The sequence below is a fragment of the Pleuronectes platessa genome, chromosome 1 (genome assembly GCF_947347685.1).
Source record: "Pleuronectes platessa chromosome 1, fPlePla1.1, whole genome shotgun sequence".
NCBI classification, from domain to species: Eukaryota; Metazoa; Chordata; class Actinopteri; order Pleuronectiformes; family Pleuronectidae; genus Pleuronectes; species Pleuronectes platessa.
The window spans coordinates 26,491,897-26,517,312 of record NC_070626.1 but is presented as its reverse complement, the minus strand read 5'-3'; the positions used below and the strand labels follow the sequence as shown (position 1 = coordinate 26,517,312).

Below are 25,416 nucleotides of genomic sequence, written 5' to 3'. Positions count from 1 at the left end.
TCACCACAAGATATATATTTTATTCATAGACCAAAAAATAATAAACAAAAATATAAAGCATCACATCAACTTTTCATAGGCAGAGAAAAATAGAGGGTATAATTTTATACAAGACATCTAACAAGCAAAAAAAAAAAAAAAAACATAAATCATGACTAATATTAACGATTACAGTGAAACAAATTTGACAAGGGGATAAAACACAAGCTCTATAAGTTGAAGAGTGTATAAAAATGACAAATTTGCTTGCAAAAATATTCCCTACCGGGTAATTACATCGACTATGGGGTTTAAGAGCCCATTAGGATCAGGGCCGCTGTGTTCAAGGACACTAAAAGCTCTACACAGAGCCGACTTGTCTCAGATCGGTAGATGCTACTGTTTCTGAAACAACCTGACGTTACAGTTCCAAGGTTCACGAGTCCTCATCAGCGTCCACGCCAGCTCTCAGGCAGATCTCATGGCCTTTGCTGTTCTCTGGAGTCCCTATAATGTTAAAGATTAGCTCCACTGGGCTGGCATTAACATCAAACGCTGGGTTCATGTAAATAAGTACTATAAAAAGATTCAATATATTGTCCGTGTACACCCACTGAGTCTTTGTCTCGTGTTATGGAACCAGAAGGAAATTGATCCACTTCCGTCACAGTGGGTGGCTGAGAGGAAACGGGACAAAAGCAACGAACATGCTTTTTCTCCAATTTTGTTTTGCTTATTTTGTTTTTTTGTTCCCCGGCTTCCAAAACAATCAACACTATGAAGGTCATATAATAAAACATGTAAGTCCTACATGTACACAGACCTAAACAAAACAGGGTCATGTTATTAACACGCCGCCGTCTATCTAAACGTTTCCCTTTGTGCTTTGTGCTGAATCTGCTTTTTGTCTTCACAGGTTTTCTGTTACTTGTCACACATGTTCTGTCACGTCTTGCAAAAAACATATAAACAGAGTAAATCTCCAGCATGTTTTCACCTCATGAAGAAGAGCTGGGAGCGACATGCATCTGTTTTCTGTACGGAACTCTTGCTATAACGATCCTGAGTGAACAAAGAGTCAATATTACTGATAATACAAAAATAAAAACCCATGTCATGGACTGCTGAGAACTCAAAACTGGAAGTGATCTTCCTGCCATCTTTACACACGTGCTGCAGAGAACTCCTGCCACACACAAGTAATCTAACTACATTTTGTGTGTTCAATTTGTCATTTAACTCCAAGTTTGCCAAGTTGTACAGTTTCTGAGATGTTTTCAAGGGTTGTGTAAAAGCCTATTATGTACGAAACTAATACATAACGCAATGCTGCAAATTAATTTTGTAAATTGGCAAAACTTCCTGAAATAAATGCAGGCAATATTTCATGTCACAACAAAATACAACTGAATATGAGTGAACGTAATATTCACATATTACAAAAGTGCATCATCCTCCTGGTGACATTTTATGTATAGCATTGTCTTTAAATACTCATATTTAAAGGGTTAACTCGTGCTCTGCTGTTTCCTGAAGCCTCACAATGCTCCGTCAGAAGAATTAGGGCCACGGTTCAAATTAGTGAATGACGACAGTGTTCGGGACAAACTAGAGGAAAAATAAACCTGAGATTTGAAGAATAAAGACAGAATCGATAAGAAAGAGTTCCACGCTTGAATTTGTTATATAACCACGACCCTTTGAATATCAAGCAGATGTAACAACAACAACCTCAGAGTCAACCAAACATTTCCTTTGCCACAAAAGAGGCAACTTCCTCTATGTTTGTGTAGTTCTTTCTTCAGAATACAGCTCCTAGTTCAAAATTCTCAAAGTCTTGCTAGTAACGTGCCTTAAGATGGAAGTATTACTGTTTTTGTGAAACACCAGTAAAACTTAACAAGAGGCTTCTCGTTCCCTCTCTAATTTTACCTCTTTATTCTTCAAATCTCAGATATTGTTTTTCCCCTTATCGTGACCCTACTGCTCCGTTGAGATGATTTTTCTTTTTGCAGCGATCAGAGGGTAAAAGTTTGATTCAAACTTTGACAGATGTTTTTTAGTTTCTCATTTGTTTCTGTCTGAAACTGTTACGTGCGGCCTCAGAGTGCCGGAGGCGACAGACAACCACAGACAAACATGTGAACTAGGCTTTACAGTACAGTCCTTCACACAGTGGTTCAAAATGATGGCTCCATTATTCCATCATCTTCATACAGGATCCAATGCCCAAATACAGGAACACAGTCAAGTGAGATGTATTTAACATGATCTTAGACATGCTTTGCAAAGTTGTGAATGCTTAACAAAAATTAAATTCTTTTTTTTTTTAAATCCACGGTTCACTTTGAACATCTGTACACATGTAGAACATCAAAATCAAGAGAATGAAAAGAGCAAAGAAAATAAGAATCTCTTAATTGAAACATAACAAACCCTCCTCACATTGCTACAGCCTTTCTGGCACAAAGATGCCAAAGACAAATATTAATTCTGGACAAAATGTAGAGATCATACTAACATGGTTCTGCTTTAATGCACTTGTCCCCATTCGCCACAAACATCATGTTTATAAAAAGTGCTACCGACAGCTGGTGGGGGAGGAAGGACTGCGTTACAGGTCGAGGAGGGGCTCGCTGTCTTTCCGTACTTGTGTAGCCGTTCTTTTCTGCATGGAGTCTGTGTGTTTTTAGTCACATGGTGTTCAGGAAGCGGGCGGATGAAGGGCTTCCCTAGGAGACGCTGGAGCAGCGGATGCTCGGGGAGCCCATTTGTGTGAGCACCTTGTCTAGCCACTGCAGGGGGCCGTTCAGGTGGAGCTCGATCCAGCAGGGGGTGCTGGTCACCGTCTGTCGCCTGGGAGAGACACCGGGGGGAGAGCAGAGGCAGATGTTAACAGAGACAGAGAAAGTTGTTTGGAGGACAGAGGACGGGTGAGTTAACTTCAAAAAAGACGTTTCAGCAAAAGTGAAACCAACGCACAGACACGAGAGGCCGGCTTCAGGCAACAAAAGAAAAAAGAAAGTGCACGATAAACAGGATGAATGTTACACTTCAAAATGAGCCTCGCGTGAAGAGAACTGAAAAACCATCCGAACCCTCTCTTGTGTACTTGTGTCATCATTTCTCTTGAGTGGGGATCTAATCCATGTTTCATGTCTACAATCATTTAGTTTCATATGGACCCATGTAGAAATCGGAGCTGCAGGATTTCCCTCTGGTTTATATAGAGTGAATCATCATGAAGTGTTGGCCTGAATACATTTGATGAATCAGTTTTTATGAATCAAAGAGGTAAAAGGGAAAAACAACTGTCAGGCAGCAGAGAGAAAAGGCAGAGAGAAAGAGGAGGTGGGGTTGGAGGGAGAGAAGAAGGAGGACTTGGCTGGTCCAGTAACCTGAATCCTGTTTCTAAGTGTATCCACATGTCAGCGTTGGGTCTGGACAGAGCTGCTGTGCAGGCGCTCGCAGCACAAAGGTTTCTCCCCCTCGGAAACCTTGTGAGAGCAGCCAACTTTCGTCCAATCATCTGCCCTCCTTTATTCCGTCTCCTCCTTTCTTACTATCAGTGAGTCAGACTGTGGAAAATAGGGTGGGGATGGGAGAGGGAAAGTCTGACATCTCCTTTTTGACACAGCCCATGTGTGTTTGTTTAAAAATAGTCTGGCGTGCCAGCTGGGGCCTGTTTCTACTGATGAGGGCCCGGGCAACGTCACACACCGGAGTCACCAGTGTGTGCGCAGATGCCTGAGAGCGGGGGCGGCTGGATTGCGGGATGTGATTCACTCTGTCTGTTTGTTTCTATTGTCTGTGTTTACATACGGGCTCGATCATTGCACAGTGCCGCTGACAAGTTGGTTTGGAGTTTTATCTTCTGTTAAGCAGTCGGGCTCTGACGCGGTCGAAGTTTACGTTTGGGAAAACGAGCGGTTGTCATTAACCCAAAGCTACGGCTTACCTGTACTCCGCTCCCCAGCCCTTAACAAAGCTCATGCGGATGGTGCACATCCTGGTGAGCTGGTACACGGCCTCGAAGCCCTGGTTGACTGACTGGGCCAGAATGGCAGCGAACTCCTGGTTGTTGAAGATCTTCAGGTTGCATCCTGGAGGAAAGAAGAAACACTTCATTTTCAAAGTTCTTTTGACCTTTACACATTATTTAGGACTGTTAACTGGTTCTCTGTCATCCATTTCATTTAGAGTTGGCAAACTAACAAAGTCCTCTAATGTCTCCGCTGTCTCCATTTGTACATCTCTGTGTCCCTAACTGTACGCTGTCCATCTCTGTCAGCTCCACACACACCTGGAGGGATCTTGCAGACCGTGGCCGGGTGCCAGCCATAGCGTTGGTTACAGTTGGGACTCTGGACAAAGATGGCGCTGTCGCTGAGACACTCTGCAAACACTTCTCCTCCGATGTAATACAGCCGCACCCCCCGGCCTTGAAGAAAACAGAAAAGCAAACCCCTCAGCCAAACATGGGTAAAGAAGCCAGCTCTGTGGTGATGAAGAGTGATTATCTGAGTGGAGCTGTACCGATGTGTCTGCGTGTTAACTCCACGGATGCGTTGCGGTTGACGTTGGACAACAGGCCCAGGCAGAAGCGCTCCGAGTTGGAAGGGTCCGTGAAGCCGTCCACTGTCAGCGACGGCTGGGAGGCGTGGAAGGTCTCTCCTACTCGCTGGTTCAGCTCGTAGTAGGATATGGAGCACCAGAAGGCCGGCTCACAGTAAGTCACCAGCTGAAAGTCTGACACAGTGACACAGAGAGAGAAGCTTTCATCAAAACCAAATGTAGAGGGACAGAGTAGAAACAGAGGGAAAGAAGTACTGGACGGCTGAAATGTGCAGATCAATGAGAGAATTAAGTGGTTGAAATAATACAGGCAGAAAGAAAGGTTTTGGTAACAGGAGCCAAATAAGAAGTGGGTGTAAATCAGAAACAGTAATGTCTATAAAACGGAGGAGCTGGGAGACAAAATGGAAGTGAGGAGCAGAAAGGAGGATGCGAAATGAGTGAGCTGTGGGGAGAAGAGGGGGCTGAGGTAGAGGGGGAAGGAAGCACCACCAAAGAAAACATTAGGCTCGGCCTTGCTTCACAAAATGTAAAACCCATACGCCGTTTCCCAGAAGCTTCTACCCGATAAAATGTGGAAACTCAGCCCTCAATGAAGGGACAATGGAGCCAAGATGGTCAAATTACAGGCTTATCCCTGATAGTTTTCAGTAACTTCCACTGGTTCTGGTAATTTGCTCTTTTTTCCCCTCAACGTGGCCACTCTCTAACAGCTTTAACATTTCGTCCATGGCCTTTGAAGCTCGGGGCGAAGCTGGACAGCACTGCCAAATGAAACTGGTGTGATTTTGTTATTTCACCAGGAGCCTTCCAGCCAAGCCCCCTGGTGGTTTTTTTCCCATCCTGATAGAAGAAGTGTAGGATATTGTCATTGATGTTAGTGTTGGCTGGACGGTGCCTTGGCCTGTTCGGCTGCTCACATGGTGCGAGGAAGACAAAGGCTTCTTTCATCACCTGGATTCCTCTCTCAGAAATGGAGTTAAATCAAACAGAAGTCCCACCAGGCAGATACACCATTGAATCATTTTGTCTGTATGTGGCCTCAGGCAGACAGAAAAGTACACAAACACAGAATGACGCACACAGACACACACACACACACACACACTCCTTACCTAAGCTGTTTTGTGTGGGTGAAACAGGGTTAGGCGACAGGTTCGGGGAGCTTGTGTCCATGCTGTGGGTCATCTTGTGATCGCTGGTCTCACCATCCTCACTGAGGTAGCCTGGTGGCGGCGTTTCTGAGACACACAATAACACAGTCAGGTCATTACATTAATATTCCCATGTATCAATCATTTTTAACAATGCACAGCCATCTCTCACTACCTAATATCCACCGTTATAAAAGCAAATTTGGTAAAGGGCACCTGACTTTTAAAGGGAAGGCAGATGAAGCTCTGATTGGTTTAATTCCTGTAACACTTGGCACAGCAAACACTTTATCTGCCAACTAGCTAAAGTGGATTTGGGTCGGCCCTAGATGCACTTGCAACATGCCCTTTAGACCATGTGCTTCTCAGATAGAGCCCTGGGTGTGAATGGTGTTAGGAGGCTTTCCGGTACCTGGTATGTAGTTGCTCTGGGGCTCAATTCCAGCAGGGAAGTTGGTGTTTTCGGGGATTGAATGGCTGTAGTCATCCAGCGGCGGGAACTCACTGGGGATTTCTGTGATTCTGGGCACCAGCACAGGTGGTAGTACTGTCCAATAGACACAGAAACAGACAGTCACACACACACACACAGAGCATACCAATGGGGATTGGTAACATGTCTGGATAACACAATAATATTATACAATAAAACAATAAAAGAACCATGATAGTTTCTTCAGAGGAGATAAACGAGCCGTGAGCTGTCCTACCTGGTGTCTCCACTCTCTGGTAGTGGTACGGGTTGACGCACACTTCATCCTTTTTTGTGTGGAAGGCGTACTCGCACAACTCCACCGCCCGCAGCTCATGGTGGGACTGCAGGTCGGGCCAGCGCCACAGACGGCAGTAGATGACGTGGGGCAGACCTTTCCTGTGGGAAACCTGCAGGCGGCCATCCAGGGACCTGCAGACAGGAGGAGTGGGAGAAGCAGAGACGTCTGTTAGTAATGTGCAACTTTTTGAGATACTGCTCGTTTGTCCTCAAACATTTTCTGATGACATTATGAAATGATTATGACAATATAACCTCTTTTAGGTTATTTTTCCATTTTATTTGCCTGATTTTAAGGATGTTAGCTGTTATTGATGTGATGATTGTCTCAGGCCTTTTAGAGTTGATTCCCTTTTACGTGTTGTTTCATATTGAGAAACCTGATGAAGCTCCAGGATCAAAGGTTGGTCAAACTCAATGTAGACATTATGACATCGTGAGTGAATACAACCTTCTTTTTTCCACAGTGCGTTGAATTTAGTTTTAATTCATTCGTCATATTGGAATCAACCAATCTTAACTCTGTCCTCAAAAAACACAACAAACACCGAGTCTGGGCTCTTGCTTCCTGCTCCTGACGAGGGATCCAGCTGTGGGTGCACTGGTTATGAGCTGATGTCTAATAATAAACAATGAGATTACAAGGTGTGTGAGGTGAACTTCATTGTGTTGTGTAACATCTGCACGTATCTGGTACACAACACTATTGGCAGGATGATGATTTAGGCCGGCAGATATTAATGAGCAAGAGTTTGACGCTCAGATTGACATAATGGAGTTGTAGCCTGTAATCTCTGAGCTAAATGACCCATGAAAGAAAAAACTAACCTCATCATCATCTTACGTCAGAGGCCACATATGTCCCTTCTATCTCTCTCTCTCTCTCTCTCTCACCCACTCACTCTCACACAAATACAGAGTAAGGGTCACAGGCTTAAGCTAAAGCCCTTCGCAAGGACAAATATCAGCCCCCAAATAAAAACAGGGCTGTGTCCTGTCCAACCAATCAGAGCTCAGTAGTGGCACATCTGGGTCAACCATTATGCTGTTTTCATGTTTTATGGCAAAAGCTTTCATTCACCGCCACTTTGCCTTAATAGAGGCTTGGAAGTGTGTATGTTAGTGTGCGCTTTAGGTGGAGGCAAGCGTACAGGGGCACACGGCTGAAGAAGCAAGCTGCTGAAGATAAGAATCCCCAAAAAACACATCAATAAAGACTGAAATAAAGTCTACCTGAACCTGGAGCCAATGGTCAAACTATTTAAACTCAAAAGCAGTGCCGCCCACAACCATGAAACAAGTTTGTCAATGAAACACATAAAAGAGCCAGTTATCTTCATAATTATCAAAATAAAAACACAAATGATGTCTCCCTTATTGTGACACCTGTGTTGTGAAGTGCAAGTGACAGGTTGTCACTGAATTGTCTCTGCTAAAGATGGTTCTGAATTATAGGAAATGAGCAAAGCCTGTATAGAAAGATGGACGACACGTCTCCTCTTCCTCCCACTGTCCATAAACACACTGGACCAATCGTGAGTGAGACTCAGATGTCAATCAGGGTGTTTCATCCCAATTTAATGATATCAAAGGACAAATTAAAACAAGCAAAACACTTGAACAAACATCAGTGTGATGAGAACTATCTGAAATGATGGACACTATATTTGAGAAAAATGTATTTGACAAATATCTTGACTTTATAGTTTGGCCCTTGTCGGGTCCATTAACCTCAGCCCCTTTTCCACTGGTCCAAAACCCCACTAACAGCCGCTGACCTCTGGCTTTTGTCTCCATCATCCACCTCCATGTGTAAAACCTGGATCCTCACACAGACAAACACACTGGAACTCAACTCAAGTCCAACAACATTGTCAAAACCCTCGCACTGCAGCTTGAGGTGTTGATAAAGCTTTACATTTGAATACAGGTCTTCTGGAAAGTGGTTGTGAGGAGCTACTTGTGAGAACTGTTCCTCTTTTCTATTGCACTTCTCCTGTGTTTGACGTGAATCAAGTCATGATTTATTGTGGCTGTTTCCCATCATCGCGTTGCATCATTTAGCATCTTTCACTGGTGCAGGAGCAATTCTGGCCTTTTCATACCATAGTAACTTTGACGTCAAGTTTCAAGGACTGGGCAAAATAAAAGAAACATAAAAAAATACATATAAAAGCTTTCAAATACCTAAATCACCATCAAATACGCAGCTGTAACAGCAAATCATAGGGAAATATCCAAACGTCACGAGGGAAACACATGAAAAACTCATTTGCAAAGAGGAACAGTGACCACATGTAGTCGACACTGGCCAAAGGAAACAAGATATTTACTTAATTACAGATTGAAATGAGCAAACTGGAATAAAACTCCACTGACTTCATCCACAAAAAATGGGCAATAAAAGGTTCAAAGAAGTAGAATTTGATTCAGTGTGTTTGTGGTTGCACTTAGTACTTTAAATCAGAAAGAGTAAGAACAACTTCTGTAGATGGCTGTAAATGGGCTAACTGGTCTGACTGGGCTGATCTGATGTCAGTGGTATGTGTGTTTGGTCCCTGCTGCTGCTGCTGAGTGGGTGTTTGGTGGGGCCAGACTCTGTGTGGGCTGAGACAGACGTGCACAAACTGCGGTGGCATTACTGGCTGGTTGGTGTCCTACTTAATGTCCTTGTCTTTGTGAAGCCCCTTCCAGTCAGTGTTTTTAAAGGGTTACAGTTATAGCTTGGAATGAATCACACTCATAAAAGGCATGAGAACTGCACATGTAGGATACAAAACAACAGTGGACCTACAGTAAGTCTAGCTATGCCCTACATTTTTTGTTATTTGTTGTGTCGAGGCAATAGTGTCTTAAATCCGGTTTATTTGTGTACATTGCAGTATAATGTCTCAGGAGGATATTAAGGTGTGCACACACACACACACACACACACATACAGTTTGCACAGAAAACTTGTGTCTGTATATCGTCATGAACTCTACTGTATTCACTGAAGCACAGGCCAAATCTCCAACCTTCCATCTGAGCCCCAGCTGTCATATTTCAACATGTTTGATTTCATCATATTACAGGCAGTGCTAATCTGCCAACTAGTATATTGAGTACAAAAATATCTCCATCATATTGATGAATGACAATATTAAACTGCTCTTACTCCAGCTAAAAACTAAAAACTAAAATATACTATAATAATATGACACTTTTGAGGAAGCTGCGTTGCATAGTGAGCCTTTTTGCAATATTGATACTCTGCTTGTAATCCAGGAGATATAGTTTTAGTCGAACATTTTTAGATGAGGTGATTTCCTCTTTAACTTAAAGCAACACTACGTAACTTGTACTGAGAAAGAGCGCCCTGGTGGATATGACCCATGATCCCCAGCTTCCCGAACCAGGAGAGCTCCTGCTTTAACAAAAACACATTCTTCATAATTTAAAAATTTACTAGCTGATTATTGAAGATAAACAATGTTTTTTTTTGTGTCTTTTTAACAGATCCAAAGTTCAGCATTGCTCTTTAACTTGCTGGGCCTGATTATGGCAATTTAAACCATGACAATCATCCATCTCCACACACACAGGAAGTCGTACCCACTTACTTAAGTTACATAGAGAAAGAAGAAGTGTTTTTCCAAGTCAGCAAACCATTAAACTAATTTTGAAGCTGCTATTTAAAAGGTAAAAAAAGATGCATAGTGTCAAAGAACCCAAATACTTCTTCCCCCACTGCTGTTTACCTACAGATATAAAGTAAAGAAAACCCCACAGCAACAGTTAAAACGTGCACATGAAACAGATGGACAGGTCCAGGCACAAACACACTTTCTAAATCTGAGAGAGTGTGACTCACTTTACTGAGGAGATTTATGGCGGCATGGTGAAATGAGACTTTGATGAGAAACAGTTTACTGACAGTAAAAACCACTCCTGTGCCACCACCAAGCCTCAGCCTGTTGTTCAGAGGAAGAGCCAGTAGCACTGTCTAAACAGCCAAGCTCACATTCTGCAAAACACTTTAACATGACACGGAGCTCAGAGTCCTTCAGCTATGTAGCAGGGGAGGGGGGACTATGACCCCAAATTCCCTGCTGGGCTCTTCTATGTGTGTGTGTGTGTGTGTGTGTGTGTGTGTGTGTGTGTGTGTCTCTGCGTGGGCGCTAGACTGAAGATTTGATGGACATGGGTGGGATCCAGCAGCTTCCAGAAATCCATGAACTCAGGCCAGCACTTTTCAAACGTCAGCCTCTCCCCACAGCACCAGAAACCGGTCAACACACTGGGACTTTATTTACACACTGAGAAATTAGATGCTGACCAATTTTTGTTCATATAAGACTATATCCAGTGTTGTTATGGTGTGAAGGCTGCAAATAAGAACTATTTTAATAACAGAGCAATCCATTAGTTAACCCACCTAGTTGTTTTGACTATGAAATGACAGAAAACTGCTAACTAAAACAATAAGGTAGTATGAGGTCATTCTCGGAATATCATTATTAATATCAAGACAAGTGGAGTCTTCTGACCGTAGCTGAGTTATGTCGACATCTTAGTCACATTATCATGTCCTCCTGGAGTATTCATAGCATTTTGCAACATCGACATATGGCAGTTACCAAACGCTTCCAGGCACATGCCCTCAGTGCCAACAAGGGTTGTGGAGGAGGAGCTATAGCTATTGCAAAATTAGACTGAAATCACCCAAAGTGGTTTACAGTGGAATCGTACATTAAACAGTTTGAGGTTGAGGTTTTAAAACTGGTGAAATAACTTTGGACCTAACGGTGTAGCACACGTAATGAATTGAGTCAGTAACAGAAATATGAATGGATTATTCTACTAGCTGCTCATGAAAACATCACAATCAAACTAAAATGTCTTATTGTGAAAAGGGTCAATAGCTGGAGTATTGATGTCTGAATCAGCGGAACCAGATCTTTAAAGACCTTGAGCTGCTGCCTGCCGTTAGTGCAGAGTCAGTGTAATGTCCAATCGAGCCAACAGTGGAAACAGATCATAGGTTGAAACCAGCTGACACCAAGCAGAATAAAAAATACAATGATGTCATGGATATGTTAAATTTCACCTTTTGACTGATCAAAAGCACAGATGTAAATAATTAATCCACTTCACAAGACAGGTGGACTGAACAGGGCCATTGTTCAGGTTGTGAGTAACACTGGTGCTGATGTGTAACCTTTTTTTTTTATTGTACACAAACTTAATGATTAATTAAATATCGCAAATAGGTACTTTTTAGTTTTTTGACAAATCAAGATAAACTGCCCCCTCTAGAATATCCAAACTTCCCTTTTCCTGTCGGTCACAGATTTAACTGACATGTGCAAAGACAATAATTAAGACTGGCGTGAGACTGTTTATCTGCAGCTCATCTCAATTCCCTTTCTGATTTAGTACAAGAGACAAAGTGCTGACATTACTTTGTCAACAAACGGTCGGAGTGAAATTGATCTGCAAGAATGAAAGGGACAAATTGGTATAGATTTTCTTTTGCCACAGGGGAAATTGTGTCGACATCATTGTGTGCTCTGACCTGAAGCTGAGGCTGAACCTGACCTTTGAGCCCAAACCAGCTTGTCTGCTTGTGTGAAAGGCAGCGAGTGCAATCTGTGCATTCACACGCACACATACACAGGTATGTGCAATAGTGAGATAAAATCACCATAACCTCAAAGGGATTCACACATTTCTTTATCAACTGTTTTAGGATATGGAGGAGTAAGTGCAGAAGTGAGTGATTGTGAAGAGGAGCAGTATTTAGACATGTGTGTGTGTGTCTGACTCAGAAAACAGACTGAGACGGACCAGATTGAGCTTTACTGAGCTGGGGAGGGGGGGGCAAAACAAACACAGAGTCATGCCCAGCTACGCTCAGAGACACAAACTATACACACTGTATGTGTTCAGGCTGGCTATGGTCTAAGAACACACACACACACACACACACACACACACACACACACACACACAACCACACACACACAACCACACACACACACACACACACACACACACACACACACACACACACACACACACACACACACACACACACACACACACTGGTGGACTGAGACCTTTTGACGTGGACCTTTTACATCTCTCGGCCAAGCTTTGGACTTTAATGAAAGTCTAAGATCACCAAAAAGGACAGAAAACACTTTCAGACTAAATGCCTTTGAGAGTCTCTTTTTTCTTGTCCTCCAGGTGTTGGTCATCAGGCTGTAATATATGATCATTTTAGAAGCTCTCCCTCATCTAATTAAAAATGATAATAAGTAAGTGCCTGCAAATACGACTACGCAGGGCCTTCTGTCCGGAGAGCACAAAGCAGGGAGGACAAAGTGGGTGGTGGATAAAGAAAGGAGGGTGCTGCTGGACAATAGGGTCGGCAGACTGTCTTAGCAGCTCAGGGCAGATCAGAGTGTCTGTGACTGGGCCCCCCTCTCCCTTTAAGCCCCCTCTTTCCTCTCCTCCGTCTGTCCCACTATCCCTACGTCCCAATGCCGGAGGGGTGCGGCTGGTGGGGGTGGGAGTGGAGAGATGAAATGGCCTTTGTGCCTTTTTATAAAGTCTGTGGGCAGTCTGTCGAGCCGCGAGCACCAGGGCTGCAGTCCAGTGACATTCAGAAGGGCGCTGGTGTCTTCCAATAACTACATGTGAAGAGACAAATCCTTTACTAAAGCTGCTTTCAGATGTGCACTGAAATCCGGAGATCCTCTGGACATCTCCTGGAGGATATATATGTGAACACAAATGTCCGATTGAGAGCCTCCAGAGTTTCTGCTGACTTTCTCCGCCTATCCCCCCCCGAGTATAAAGTCCTTAGAAACCCCGGAGGAGCTCATGAGTGAATACAGCAGGAAATCATCTGCAGGATTCACTATGAGCAAGTGAAGGAGTTGATGAAGGCAACATGTGACGGATCAACTCAAATCAAAAAAGAAAACAAGTACCCCCGGATGAAAAAGCGTTGACATACACAGAAAACAACAAAACGAAGATGTCAAGAGAGTTACAGAATGTAGACAGCTACAGTTTGAATCCTCTCTGCTGCTAAGCTCTCCTCAAGCTTTCGTTCTCTTTCTCTCCCACTGGAGTTTGTCGGAGAGACGCTTCTAAATGCTGATGACAGAAATATTTAGGGAGTTGATATGTGGGCAATTCGGTGAAGTTTGATATAATTTAGGAGACTGTTGAGGCCTTGGACGGTGGCATGTGCTCTGCTGAGTGCTTTTCTTGTTATTCATCTGATTTTTCCTTGTGTTCAGACCCAAAAATATCAATAACAAAAGTAAGGGGCTGCAGCGGTGGGGGGAGGGGATGTTATTTCGGATACCAGTGATACAATTAAATAATCCAGGAAGGTCAGTCTGCAGCAACAGATCCACGAGTTTTATCAGATGCCAAAACACTGCACAGTGGTTTATAATAGTATGAGACAGGATTTAAGAACCCCGGAAAGTTATTATGACAACAATCAGTTTATTTACTAGAACCAGATGGGAATGTATGGCTAATCCAAAAAGGGCAGACTCTCAAACAGAGCAATCGTTTTTTCGCTTCTTTTCTTTATCCTTTGTGATGTTTTGGACAAAAACAAGGCTTTTTATAGATCAAACAATTGAGAATCCAGAAATAAATCAAAAGACTAATCAATAATGAAAATAAGCATTTGTTGAAATCCGAAAAAATAAGTCTCTGTTCTTTGAAAATGAGGGACAGATGGTAAAAGTTTGCCATCAGCTTTATCGAGGAAACCAATGCTCTCAGTGCACAAAATTGTGAATGCATTCTGACAGTGGTCACACAGACATATTCCACACACACACACACACACACGCGCCTCCCACTCACTCTGGAAAAGCCATCAGACTTTCTTACGAAGAAAAGAGTTGGGGGTGGGGGGGTGGGGCTTTGCGGAGATGAGGGAAATAAACCAAGAATAGAGTGTGAGAGAAAAGCGAGTCCCACAGGTGATATCATAACGCTGGAGTGTTCTGGGACCAGTGAAGGAGGGACTAATGTGGAATAAGACACCGACTGGTCGAGGCTAGACGGCCAATAACAGTCTGGACGATAGAGGACTGGCAAACGTTAGTTTTACTGCTAATAGTCAATGAGCTGAGCAGCTTGTCGCTTTTTTTTTTAGAACCAAAATGATGAAATATTCCAGATGCAAGTCATCAATAGATCGTTCCCTACAGCTCGGTCATTTTCCCTGCAGTAAGGGACTGCAGGAGTTTAGGCCGAACTACAAACCCAGTGATAGTCCGTCCTCCTCCTGGATGTGACGAGAGGACATAAGATTTAGTGTTGGGCACGATTTGATTAACTGAGCTTAAATCTACTGAGCTTCATTAAGCACTTAGATTTGAGGATTAGGATACACAGATAAGAATTAGTACAAATGTCAGGACGCTACTTTATTTGGCTTTTCATAAATCGATATCAGTCATGCTGCAGCTGCAAAAGCCAGTGAGGATTGATTTAAAAAATAGATACGTTCTAAACCTGAATACATTGCTGATGTTCTGCACAGGTCACACAATCTGCAGAGGTCGCAGGTGGAAGCTGAGCGCTCTTCCTTCTCAAATAACACAAGCTCTTACTTTAACATATTGGGACGGTAGATGAAGATTTGAACAAAGGACTTGTCTTTTATGCCATCTTCTGTATTTCTTTGCCAATGCTTGTAATGTGAGAGAAAAAGGAAAAGAGACAAAACTGAGGCTGCGAACTAAAGATTCAAAGGGAAGCTTGATAAATCTGTTTATTTGACCTCAGTGGAACCAGATGCCGAATGGAGCCGGCCGTCAGAACTCATCCCTTGTTTCCTGTGTTGCTATATTGGGGCGTCCTTGACATTTAAGTGTACTGTACGTGGAGATTCTCACTTGACTTCAGTTTCAGTTTCTTCTACTCCGATAAAAGCAGGGACATCATCTAGAGAGCAATTTTTTAGCCTTAATGTTTGAGTCAACTTCATGGAATAATATGCAATACATTTTTTAGAACCAGGATTTATATATTTAGGCCCCTTTGGTTTCGTCTGCTGAGGCTTTTAGGTAGTCCTGGACCTTATGAAGTGATCAACGCTACTTATCTTTCACAACTTTTACTCAATCTCAGCTATTTCCTTGCTCAGTTTCTGTATTGTAAGACTTTCACTTGTCCTCGTGGCTTAAAAGTAATCTCCCTCTTTCCCTTTAAACCCCTGCTCCTTCATGTTGAGTTTTCCCACATGTATCCAGCTGTAGTCCAGCACCCGTAGCAGCAGCAGTCGCACTAGTGGCCACTGGAGCACAAAGGCAGGTTTGTTGTCTGGTGAACATGTCTGTGTGCGTGTGAGTGTGTTTCTGTGTCGTGCACACGCACTCCCCCGCAGATAGGGAGACGGCCGGGGCCAAGTCGAGGCAGCGCTGTCTCTTTAACCCCCTCCACCCCTGGTGCAAGCCGCAAACCAAACAGCAGCCCACGCCCTCCTCAAGGCCCCGGCAGGCAGAAAGAGCATTCCTCTGAGCTGACTAACCACATATGCACGCATGCACACATGCACACACAAACACACGTAGGATAGCATGAAATCATACGATAGTCTCGGTGGCCCCAATGCAATAATCACATCTTTTACTGGTATATTATGTTGCTGTGACTTACAACCAGAACATTTTAATTTAAAGTTTATCTTGTTGAACTGCATGACATTTTCATTGATGATTTCAATTGAATACCGTTCAATGAATCCTTTTTAAACTTCATCGTTTTGTAAAGTTTAAAAAAACTTATCAAAGTACATGGCGTGTAAAGATTAATTAATTTAAATTATAAAGATTTCCAGTTGGTTAAGCGTATGGACCCAAGACTATTGCCCTAAATGACACGTCTTCTGAATTTTAAACCCATAAGAATGCATTGAAAGATAGAAAATATTAGGCACAATGAGGTCCTGGCCCTAAATATCACAGTGTTACTGTGACCCAGCAGCAGCAGGAGACAGTTGAAGCCACTGAGGTCCAACTCATTCAGGTTTTTTAGGTCATAACTCTTTGGTTACAACAAGGTAAACAACACAACACATACATACACTCAAGTGTATATATCTGTCTGGACTCAAGGCAGTGTCTTGTTTCTATAAAGCAAATGGAACAATGACAGAAATCCTGAACCCAACTAAAGAGAGAACCTCCTTTTTGTTACTGGAGCAGCCAACCACACACAGACAGACACCACACATAAACTCTCTGTGACCTGTCTTCTGTTTCGTCTCTGGCGGACAATGCTGTCTCAGATGACTCATGTGTGATACCTGGTGTGAAAGCTGCCTAAGTGAGTGACGGCGTGTCACTGTGTTAAACAACCTGTAACCACACTAAAGCATAATTAAGATGAAGGTTTAGGAAGAAGAATGTCTGTGAGAGAATCAGCAATGATCTACTTAACCTGTATTGATTATGAAGGTGATACTTCAAGTTCTGTGACTGTGTAATTTCTCATATATAATATTGTGATTAGTAGATCATTTAACCAACTTTATAAGTTTAAAAGGTTTTAAGTGCATCTAATTGATATTATTGAAGATATTCACTTATTTCAAGTAAGATTTAAAAAGAGAGGCAGTGTATCAAGTGTTAGGTTGTTTCTAAATAATAAAGAGCTCCACATCTATTTGTCCATCGACATATCTATCTTTGAGTTATGGACTATTGTTAAGACAACATAAGACTTGTATCCACATTTTTCACTGAACCTTTATCGAACAACAATCTTAAGATTATTTTCAACACATCAATAGATCATGGGAGCAGTTGCAGCCCAAAAAAATCAAAACAGATGTTAAAGGAATGTTTTCTACAAGTTATCTGGTGTCAAAAGGAACTGCACGTGTTGTGCATCACAACAATAAATTATTTTCCATGGGAGTGTTTACCATCAACTTTAAATGTCAGGCTGTTGTTGATGTGGAAATTCCTTGAGCCAACATCTGGCTTGTACATGTTGTTTTAAGTTATATCTCAATCTTTGGCCGAGGACCATACTCATGCTGAACATTCATGACCACGCTAATTCACAAGTAGCAAATGTGTTTGCACTGATAAACGAGAGGATGGATAGACCTCTACTGATAATGACTGAATGTGAAGGACATCTGTAAAGGGAAGGTATACAGGGTTTCTGTAGGTTTTAACAAAGTTAACCAAAGGGCCTTTTAAGATTATAATGAATGAAATACTTGTGGCAAGAATGACAGATATAAAGGAATTTCACAGTCTGAGTTTACATGTCTGTGTGCGTCTGTCACCCAGACTCATGTAGTCACACTTCTTTTGATGTTGTACTGTTGTGTAGCTGGAAAACAAAAAGCTATTAGCGTCTTTATTTTCATTAAAAAAAAAACACACACTAGCCGCGGTCTCCCTTTGATAAGCCAGAGAATCCACCACCCTGCCTCTTGCCAAATATTCTGTCTCCTTCGCTTCCTTCATCTAAACCCTTGGCTTTCTGGTTTGCCTTGCTCTTTTACATTCTGATCCCCTCAAATTTCAATCACTTTTTTTGCCACTGTTGCTTTCACTCTTATTTCATTCGGTCTCCCTCATAGAAGCACATTCTTCCGCTGTTATGACAGGTCTCCCCTCCAGCACCATACACAACACTGGGAATCCCCGGCTAATTTCCAGCTCTGTATTCTTCCTTGATCTCTGCCGCTGTTTCTCTCATTCTGCCTCTGTCCCTCTTTCAGAGCTCTTAACACCACAGCAATTTTTTTATTTGTGTCATTGAGCAGAAGAGGCCAATGTTTGCAAGCGTAATGTCAAGTTCCTACATCACATTTCTTAGCCCAATATTCAACTCACCAAAAAATATGGAAACTCAAACAAAAACGAAGACCCAGATGGGAATCCATTCGGCATTCGATTGGCAGTCGCCTTTTAAAGATGCAATTCGAGAAGCTCACAGACAAATTGCCTCCTCCGAATAGATTTCTAATTATTAAGACGAATTGGCAACAACTACGGTGGATTGTAGTGCAGGACTGGGGGAAGGCATTATAAAGAGGCGGAAACTCAGAAGAGGAATAGTTTGAGGTTCCTACTGGTGAAAGATTTTATCGTATGGACTCGAAGCAACTGGGAGACCCCTGATCACAAGACAACAAGTGGTGACGTCTGAACTGCACACCAATCATTGGTGTTGCAACATCTGAACTTGGTATTAACCCAAGCATGCACACAAGAATTCAGCCGTAATGTAGGCCTCAAATTTGATTTAAATCCAAGCATGTTGATCGATGACTTAGTAAATAAGGCTTTGACAAAAAATATTCTGATTCTCTACAGTAGGACAGAAAATTAACTGCCAGCACCAAAACCCCATTGAGGTTTGTTTTCCAGCCTTGAGGTTGAAGGTTTTGAGCTTTTGATGCCGGTTTTATCAAACCAGGTCTGACAGAGCTCTTGCTTTGGTGTGAAACAGTCAGCACTAATTTCAATAATCAGAGGATTACTACAAAGTAAATCTATCGGTTTTGACTTTAAGCTCTGTCAGTCATATTTTGTGCCATTTTCAATCACCATCAACTCCACATAACTCTGAAGCTGTGGACTTGACTTGATTTCCAAGGGGTGACTAAATCAATTGAAGACCATGAAAAAAAACTAAGAAATCCTCTTAAGTTATAAGTCGCCCATAAGATGTTAAGAACTGTTATTCATGAAAACACCTAAATGAAAAGGGCTGTGATGGCATCTCTGTCCTCCTCTGAATTTTTCCTCCCTATCTCCCTCTTGCCTATTTGTCACAGATATAGTTCTTTTCATTCTTATAAATATAATTATATGTCTTGTTTCAACTCTTTTTTCTTTCCTGAGCTTGGGATGCTTTCTCTCCCTGCCTCCTGCCCGGACATGCAGCAGTGTGAGTCAGACAGCCGTCTTGCTGCCAGGAGGGATGTGTGTAGACAAGACAAAAGCACATCTCAGCACTGGTCCAAACCCATAGTACGTAAGGATAGGTTGATGTGAGGAATCCTCTCCCCCAGGCTCTGTGAAAAGACCCAACACACACATACACGCAGACACACACCTTGGATAATTCCTCCTAATAAATCACATGTGTTCCCACACTTAACTGCCATTGGATTCCTAGAACTTACTGCTCTTTCTTAAACTCTCCAACTTCTACAGAAACATGTAACATGAATGAGTTTATACTTCTGTTTGGCTTCCATTTATGTAGTCCTCAAACAGGAAAACAGAAACCCTGTATTAAAAGACTAGACATTGATAAAAGTAACTTGCGACTGTGACAATCAATTATTATTAAGTAATTTATTGTGCAAAACTGCCATGCTACCATTTGAATGTCAACATGGAAGATGAAGATGTCTTGCATCCGTGTAAATTGGAATATTTCAAGGTTGGGCTGTCAGTTGAACATGACATCAAATATAAAGGCTTTACTTTGGGCTCTTAAAAGTCCTGGATTAGAGGAAATTCCCTCTATTTTCTGACATTTCTAAAATGAATGCATGTTTGCATTAACACAAAGCTACAGTGTCAGCGTTTACTTGAATAGGAACTAACACTTAGTAGCCTTGCCCACATAAATCAAAGTAATAGCAGCGTAGTGCTGAGATGCACTTGAGTAATTACCAGTGCAGTCAAATCAAGAAAAATACCTAATATTGTATGTTGAGCAAATGACGAATTTAGAAACTTGTTATATGCCAAAGTTGCACCATGTATAGGTTACAAATAAAAACTGTTCAGATCTTGCATTAGGACGTTGGTTAAATGCTTGATCAATAATAAACACCTCTTCTAAATTAAACAAAAAAAGAAAGACCTACAAGATTTTCTGCTGACATCCTCATCAGCTGGATGGTGTGTGGAATGTTAGGGCCTTAAAAATCCCCATGTCCTGATCTGGCACTGCTATGGTTTAGCTGTGAGCAGGTTTAGGCACCCAAAATGACTCGGTTCAGTAAAGGTCATGGTTTAATGGTTATTATTGAGCTATCATTGTGGTTTAAGGTTAAAAGAACTGCTTCCTCATGTTTGGGGAACCTTCATCTTGTTGGTTTCAGTGAGGAAACAGTTAAGGCTATTGCTAAATGAAACTAACATTGACTGTGAGTTGTAAAGATGTCAGTCATGTAGCAATACCAAACATTTTGAAGTCAATATTGAGAGCATGAAATTTCCATGATACTCAATGCGATACCATGGCAAAAAAACAAAATATTTACTTTAGTCAGGTTTAACCCAAAGACTGTAAGCAAACAGCAGAGGCTGCACACGCAATGTACACACACACACACACACACACCTATATACTTGAGTTGGCAACCCATGGGTTCAACAGAGACAGGCTTGGCTTCTGTTTAAAGTGCAGAGTCTTCTTAAGCAACTCAAATAAAGACATTTGTTAGTCATCCTGTCACATTCAAGCCATGCAGGCTACTACACTTCACACACACACCCAAGCATACACACAATGGTAAATGGTCAACTTTCATGGTTTGACGCACTTTACAACTCAATGTTGGTGACTAACCCACGTTTACAGTCAAAGGAGTGAGAGGATTTTATAAAGGAGGAACATGGAGAAAGAGAGACCGACGGAAGGTAGGTCAATACCACAACGCCACAACTGCTCATTGATGAGTGACTAAGACTTGAAGTCGAACATGAAGCCTCAGCATTCACTCACTTTACTGCTCTTTAGAAAACTAAAAACAGCTCATTGTCGGAGCCACGGTGGCCTAGAGGCAAGTGAAGCAGTAGGCCTGCTCAAGCGATAGGCTAGACCCGATCAACATTGTTTGTTTTTAGCCTAAAATGGGAATATAAATCTGAGTGACTGTGACTCATGTGTTTTCCCAGCTTGTGGGCTTTATCTCCAGTGTGATCACATTGGAACATACACATTGCACAAGCTCCACCAGCGCCCACATCATCCATCCACTCACAACCCGCACCCGAATATAAATGTCCCGACCAAATTCACCATGTTGTGATAACAAGGCTTCTAACCCAAGATTGACGCGTTGTTTCAAAATGTTAATGTTTAAAATCAAACACAACGAACCCTTTTTAAATCAGCTGGCTAACCCAAAACCCACGTCACTGTTTCCTCTAGATGTAATAAAGACGTCAAAGTCACTGGGAGGAGTGGCTTTGGTCTCGAAACTATAAACTTCATTAACTTTGTTTGACAAAACGAGGAAAAACATTGGCCTTGAGATTCCAAAATGAGCTTCTGGTATTTGTCTGTCTAAGATATGATATCTGAATCAGCTGCGATGACTAAACCACCTGTTTCCTCCCATAAATTGACACCACGAGATACATGATATGCTCTTCCAACCCCTGGATGCAGCTACTGACTCAAGCAGTGCACAGTGTCTGCTTCCTTCAGCCCTCAGCATCACTGCAGGCCGTCATCCAGAGGGGTGGCAATGAGCCTCATCAGGGAGTTCATGTGTCAGAGAGATAGGAGCTGACCTCCCCATGGACAGGCCTGAACACGCAGGCAGCTGCTGTCAGCGAGCCAGAACACAGGGGAATTAATAGAAACAGCAGCTCTCCAGGGACACTGTTAGCCCGCACTGACAGCCAGCTCGGATCTGGGGTCATCTTAATACACTCTGCCTCTTCCCCTCTGCATTAGTGGTGGGAAATATGAAACCCGGATCATGCCGAACATTATTTAGACTTTCCGGGTAGGCTTAACTCTGAATACAGGCCCAGGTCTGTGCAAGCTGTGATATGCACAGTTGTGGCTATCAAGAATGTGGGAGTGCCCCGCGCTGGGTTCAGTTTTCATCTGATACACTGTGTGCTATCAAATCCACATTACCCACACAGGCAAGGGAGATTTTGTGGGCACACGCAAACGTTTCAGGGCCTATATTTGTTACTACAACAAGTGAAAATAGAAGAGACTTAAAAATAGCTGTGAACATGCACTCTCTGTAAGTTATACTTTTGACGACCTGAAAGAAACCCGACTTCATAACTGTTCAGTTTTAGTTCACCGTCATTTTAGAGGCTGTAAATGGTGGGGTAGTTGAATTCTTTTGAACTACAGTCAGAGGTCGACTAATTTAAGGCTGCAGCAAATGTTTTATTTTTAATTATTGATTAAGATCATTGATTACTTTCACTGTTTTTCCCTTTTAACTTTAGGGTTTTGATGATTTACAGAGCAAGGTTGTGCATTCAGATCTTTTGTTTAATTTGACCCAAATACATCAAAAATATTCAGTTTAATATCACATATGACACAAAAAGTATAAAAACTTTATATTTGAAAAGCTGGAATCAGCAAGCGTTTGTCACTTTAACTAGAAAAATGTATCACAAGTTGAATTAAAAGTCATCATACAAATTGAATGTCTAATTCATGGGGTGGAGGAAATGTCCCTAGTTAAAAAGTACTACATTTATTGAGTAATGTTGTTAAAGCATGGAGGGTGTGGAGATAAGAAAAAAACTTACATTTCTACTACTATTCTATACAGGAATAACTCATATAATAATATCATATGCACACATTTGAGAAACTGAGACCAATGAAACTTCATGACTTCTGACTGACACAGCTCGTACCTTTCACAGCCTGTTAATAGGGAAAGAAAGTGCTTGCAAACTGATTCCCAAAACTAAGAAGCAGTCAACCGCAGGGCTTCTGTAAAGTCCCTCAAGTAAAACGTAGGACTTTCAATTCTAAAAGACTTCTGATGATGGGAACTAAATCCATTGTTCGAGATCTGAGGAGCTGAGGAGCTACTTGAGCTGTTGCAGCAGTGAGCCTTTTGGCTGCAGGTCTGTTTCTGACTGAAACTAAATAAATGGAATGAACAGCCTGCACCACAAATCACTGTCAAACAAGTATTACTATAGTATAACTATTACTAATTGCATCTCTCTATGATAACACCTTTTATACCTCATATTTCCGCCAACCATAACCCACCCAAAAATGAAAATTCAGTCATTATCTACTCACCACTATGCTGATCGAGGGGTTAGATGAAGTGTTTGAGTCTAAAAAAACACTTTTGGAGTTTTAGAAGTAAACAGTGTTGCAGCCAAATTCAATACAATTGAAGTTAATGGTGATCCACCATTGATCCACACACGAACGCAGCTTCAGAGGATATTAGTGGACCTTTAGGCTAAAAACATGTTTTAAATGACACCGTCTAGAGTTGAATTTGTGTGTCTGGGCTTACGACAGTTGTACAACTTGGATTTGATTATAATAACTGATCACCAGTTACTTCAATTGTATTGAATCTGGCTACAAAACCTTTTACCCCTGAAACTCCAAAAAGTATTAAGTGGACTCAAAACACTTCACCTCCACTGGCATAGTGGTGAGTAGCTAATGAGTGCATTTTCATTTTTAGGGTGAGCTATCCCTTTAATATATTCAAATGTATGGCTTTAAAACTGTGCAGAGTCTGCAGAAAACCTCGTGGAGGCACCGACAGGAGATAACCAGAGCCACAGACGTCTCGCCTACGCACCCACAGCCGAGCTAGAGAGTGTCCCAGATTAAGGCCAAGTTATATAACTCGCTCTCCATTCGTGCGTTTGTGTCGCATGTGCGCTGCTGCAGCTCAACAACAACAACAACAACAACACAATAAAACACGAGTTCAGGGTTGAAGCCGGGCCGTGGATCGTGTCTCCCCGGACACACTTGACCTGGTGCAAAGCGCACACAGCCCCTGGATGTGACAGCTCGTGAGGGCTAGCTTCTCCCGGGACCCAGCGTTAGCTCGTTAAGCTGCTCCGCCGCCACCATGTTACCGGGTGGTGGGGCACTTGGAGGTGAGAGTGGAGGGAGGATGCCACAGTGAGCGAACAGCACCGGGGGACGAGTTTATATCACCGTAACAAGTGTGTTATTGGTGGTTAGACGGAGGCGGACGGGTCCAGCCCGCAGCTCCGCGGGGCTCCGGGGGGCTCCGCGGGGTTCCTCCCACACACACTGCACTTACCTCGGGATGGTGATGCACTTGGTGTTGATGTTCTGGGTGGTGATGGCTTTCTCCAGCTCGTCCAGCTGCCCCGTCTTCTTCAGCTTCTTCACCAGACTTTTCACGGCTTTCTCGCACCACTTCTCCTCCTGGCCGTTCTGCTCGCCCTTCTTCCAGCCCAGCAGGCGCTTGACAATCGGGGGCGTGAAGGGCAGAATAGACATGGTCGAGTTCGGCTTGAGTCCCGCCGCCGGTGTCGAGGGGGGAAAAAAGTCCGCTCGGTTTGCGGGAAACACCGGGGAGTGGGGAAGGGGAGGTGTACCGCTCCTCTTCCCACGGTCCACGCAGCGGAGGTCGAAGCGGTATTCGGCCGGTTAACAGTTGTTTTCTAATGAACACCGAGAGGGCGCATCCCGGAGTTTTCACCCCCAGCTCGAGAGCACTCCGACGGTCTGAGTCGAGTAAACCAGCCGCGGACTGCGCGCGCCCCGGTAGTCTGCTGCGCGATGTACTTCTGTGCCACTCCGCGAGGAAACCTAGTCCCCGTGTGCACGTCTTCGGGTCGGTGCTTCTTTTGGGGCATCCACCCAAGTCGAGTCCCGACCACACCGCGTCTTTACCTCGCACGCGGTTCAAATAAGGAAGTGGAAGCACTTTATTGCGTTTTGCGACTTGTGCACGGACCGCCCCCCCCCCCCGACCCGTCTGATCGGCAAAGTTTTTGGTGATGTTCATCCGCGGTGATGAGTCCTTCCGACTGAAGTCTGCATCAAATGCTAATGCAGGAGCTGCAGCCGAGTGTGTGCAGACTGCACAGCGGAGCCGCGACAGGCCGAGCAGCAGCTGGCCCGGTGAGCAGCTCGGGTGTTGCACAATCCCTGCTGCCGCAGATGAAAGTGCATGCGGCCTCCACACGC

At 43.0% G+C, this 25,416-nt stretch overlaps 1 protein-coding gene across 1 annotated transcript; it reads right to left on the bottom strand.

Moving 5' to 3' along the window:
* LOC128436825 (mothers against decapentaplegic homolog 3) lies at positions 1–25,127 on the bottom strand. The gene is made up of 8 exons (XM_053418716.1): positions 24,521–25,127; positions 6,419–6,612; positions 6,121–6,255; positions 5,670–5,795; positions 4,516–4,728; positions 4,283–4,420; positions 3,938–4,082; positions 1–2,835 (listed from the first exon to the last, which is right to left on the bottom strand). The coding sequence occupies exons 1-8, from the start codon at positions 24,721–24,723 to the stop codon at positions 2,712–2,714; spliced, it is 1,278 nt and encodes a 425-aa protein (XP_053274691.1). The 5' UTR covers positions 24,724–25,127; the 3' UTR covers positions 1–2,711.
* Positions 25,128–25,416: the final 289 nt, after the last annotated feature.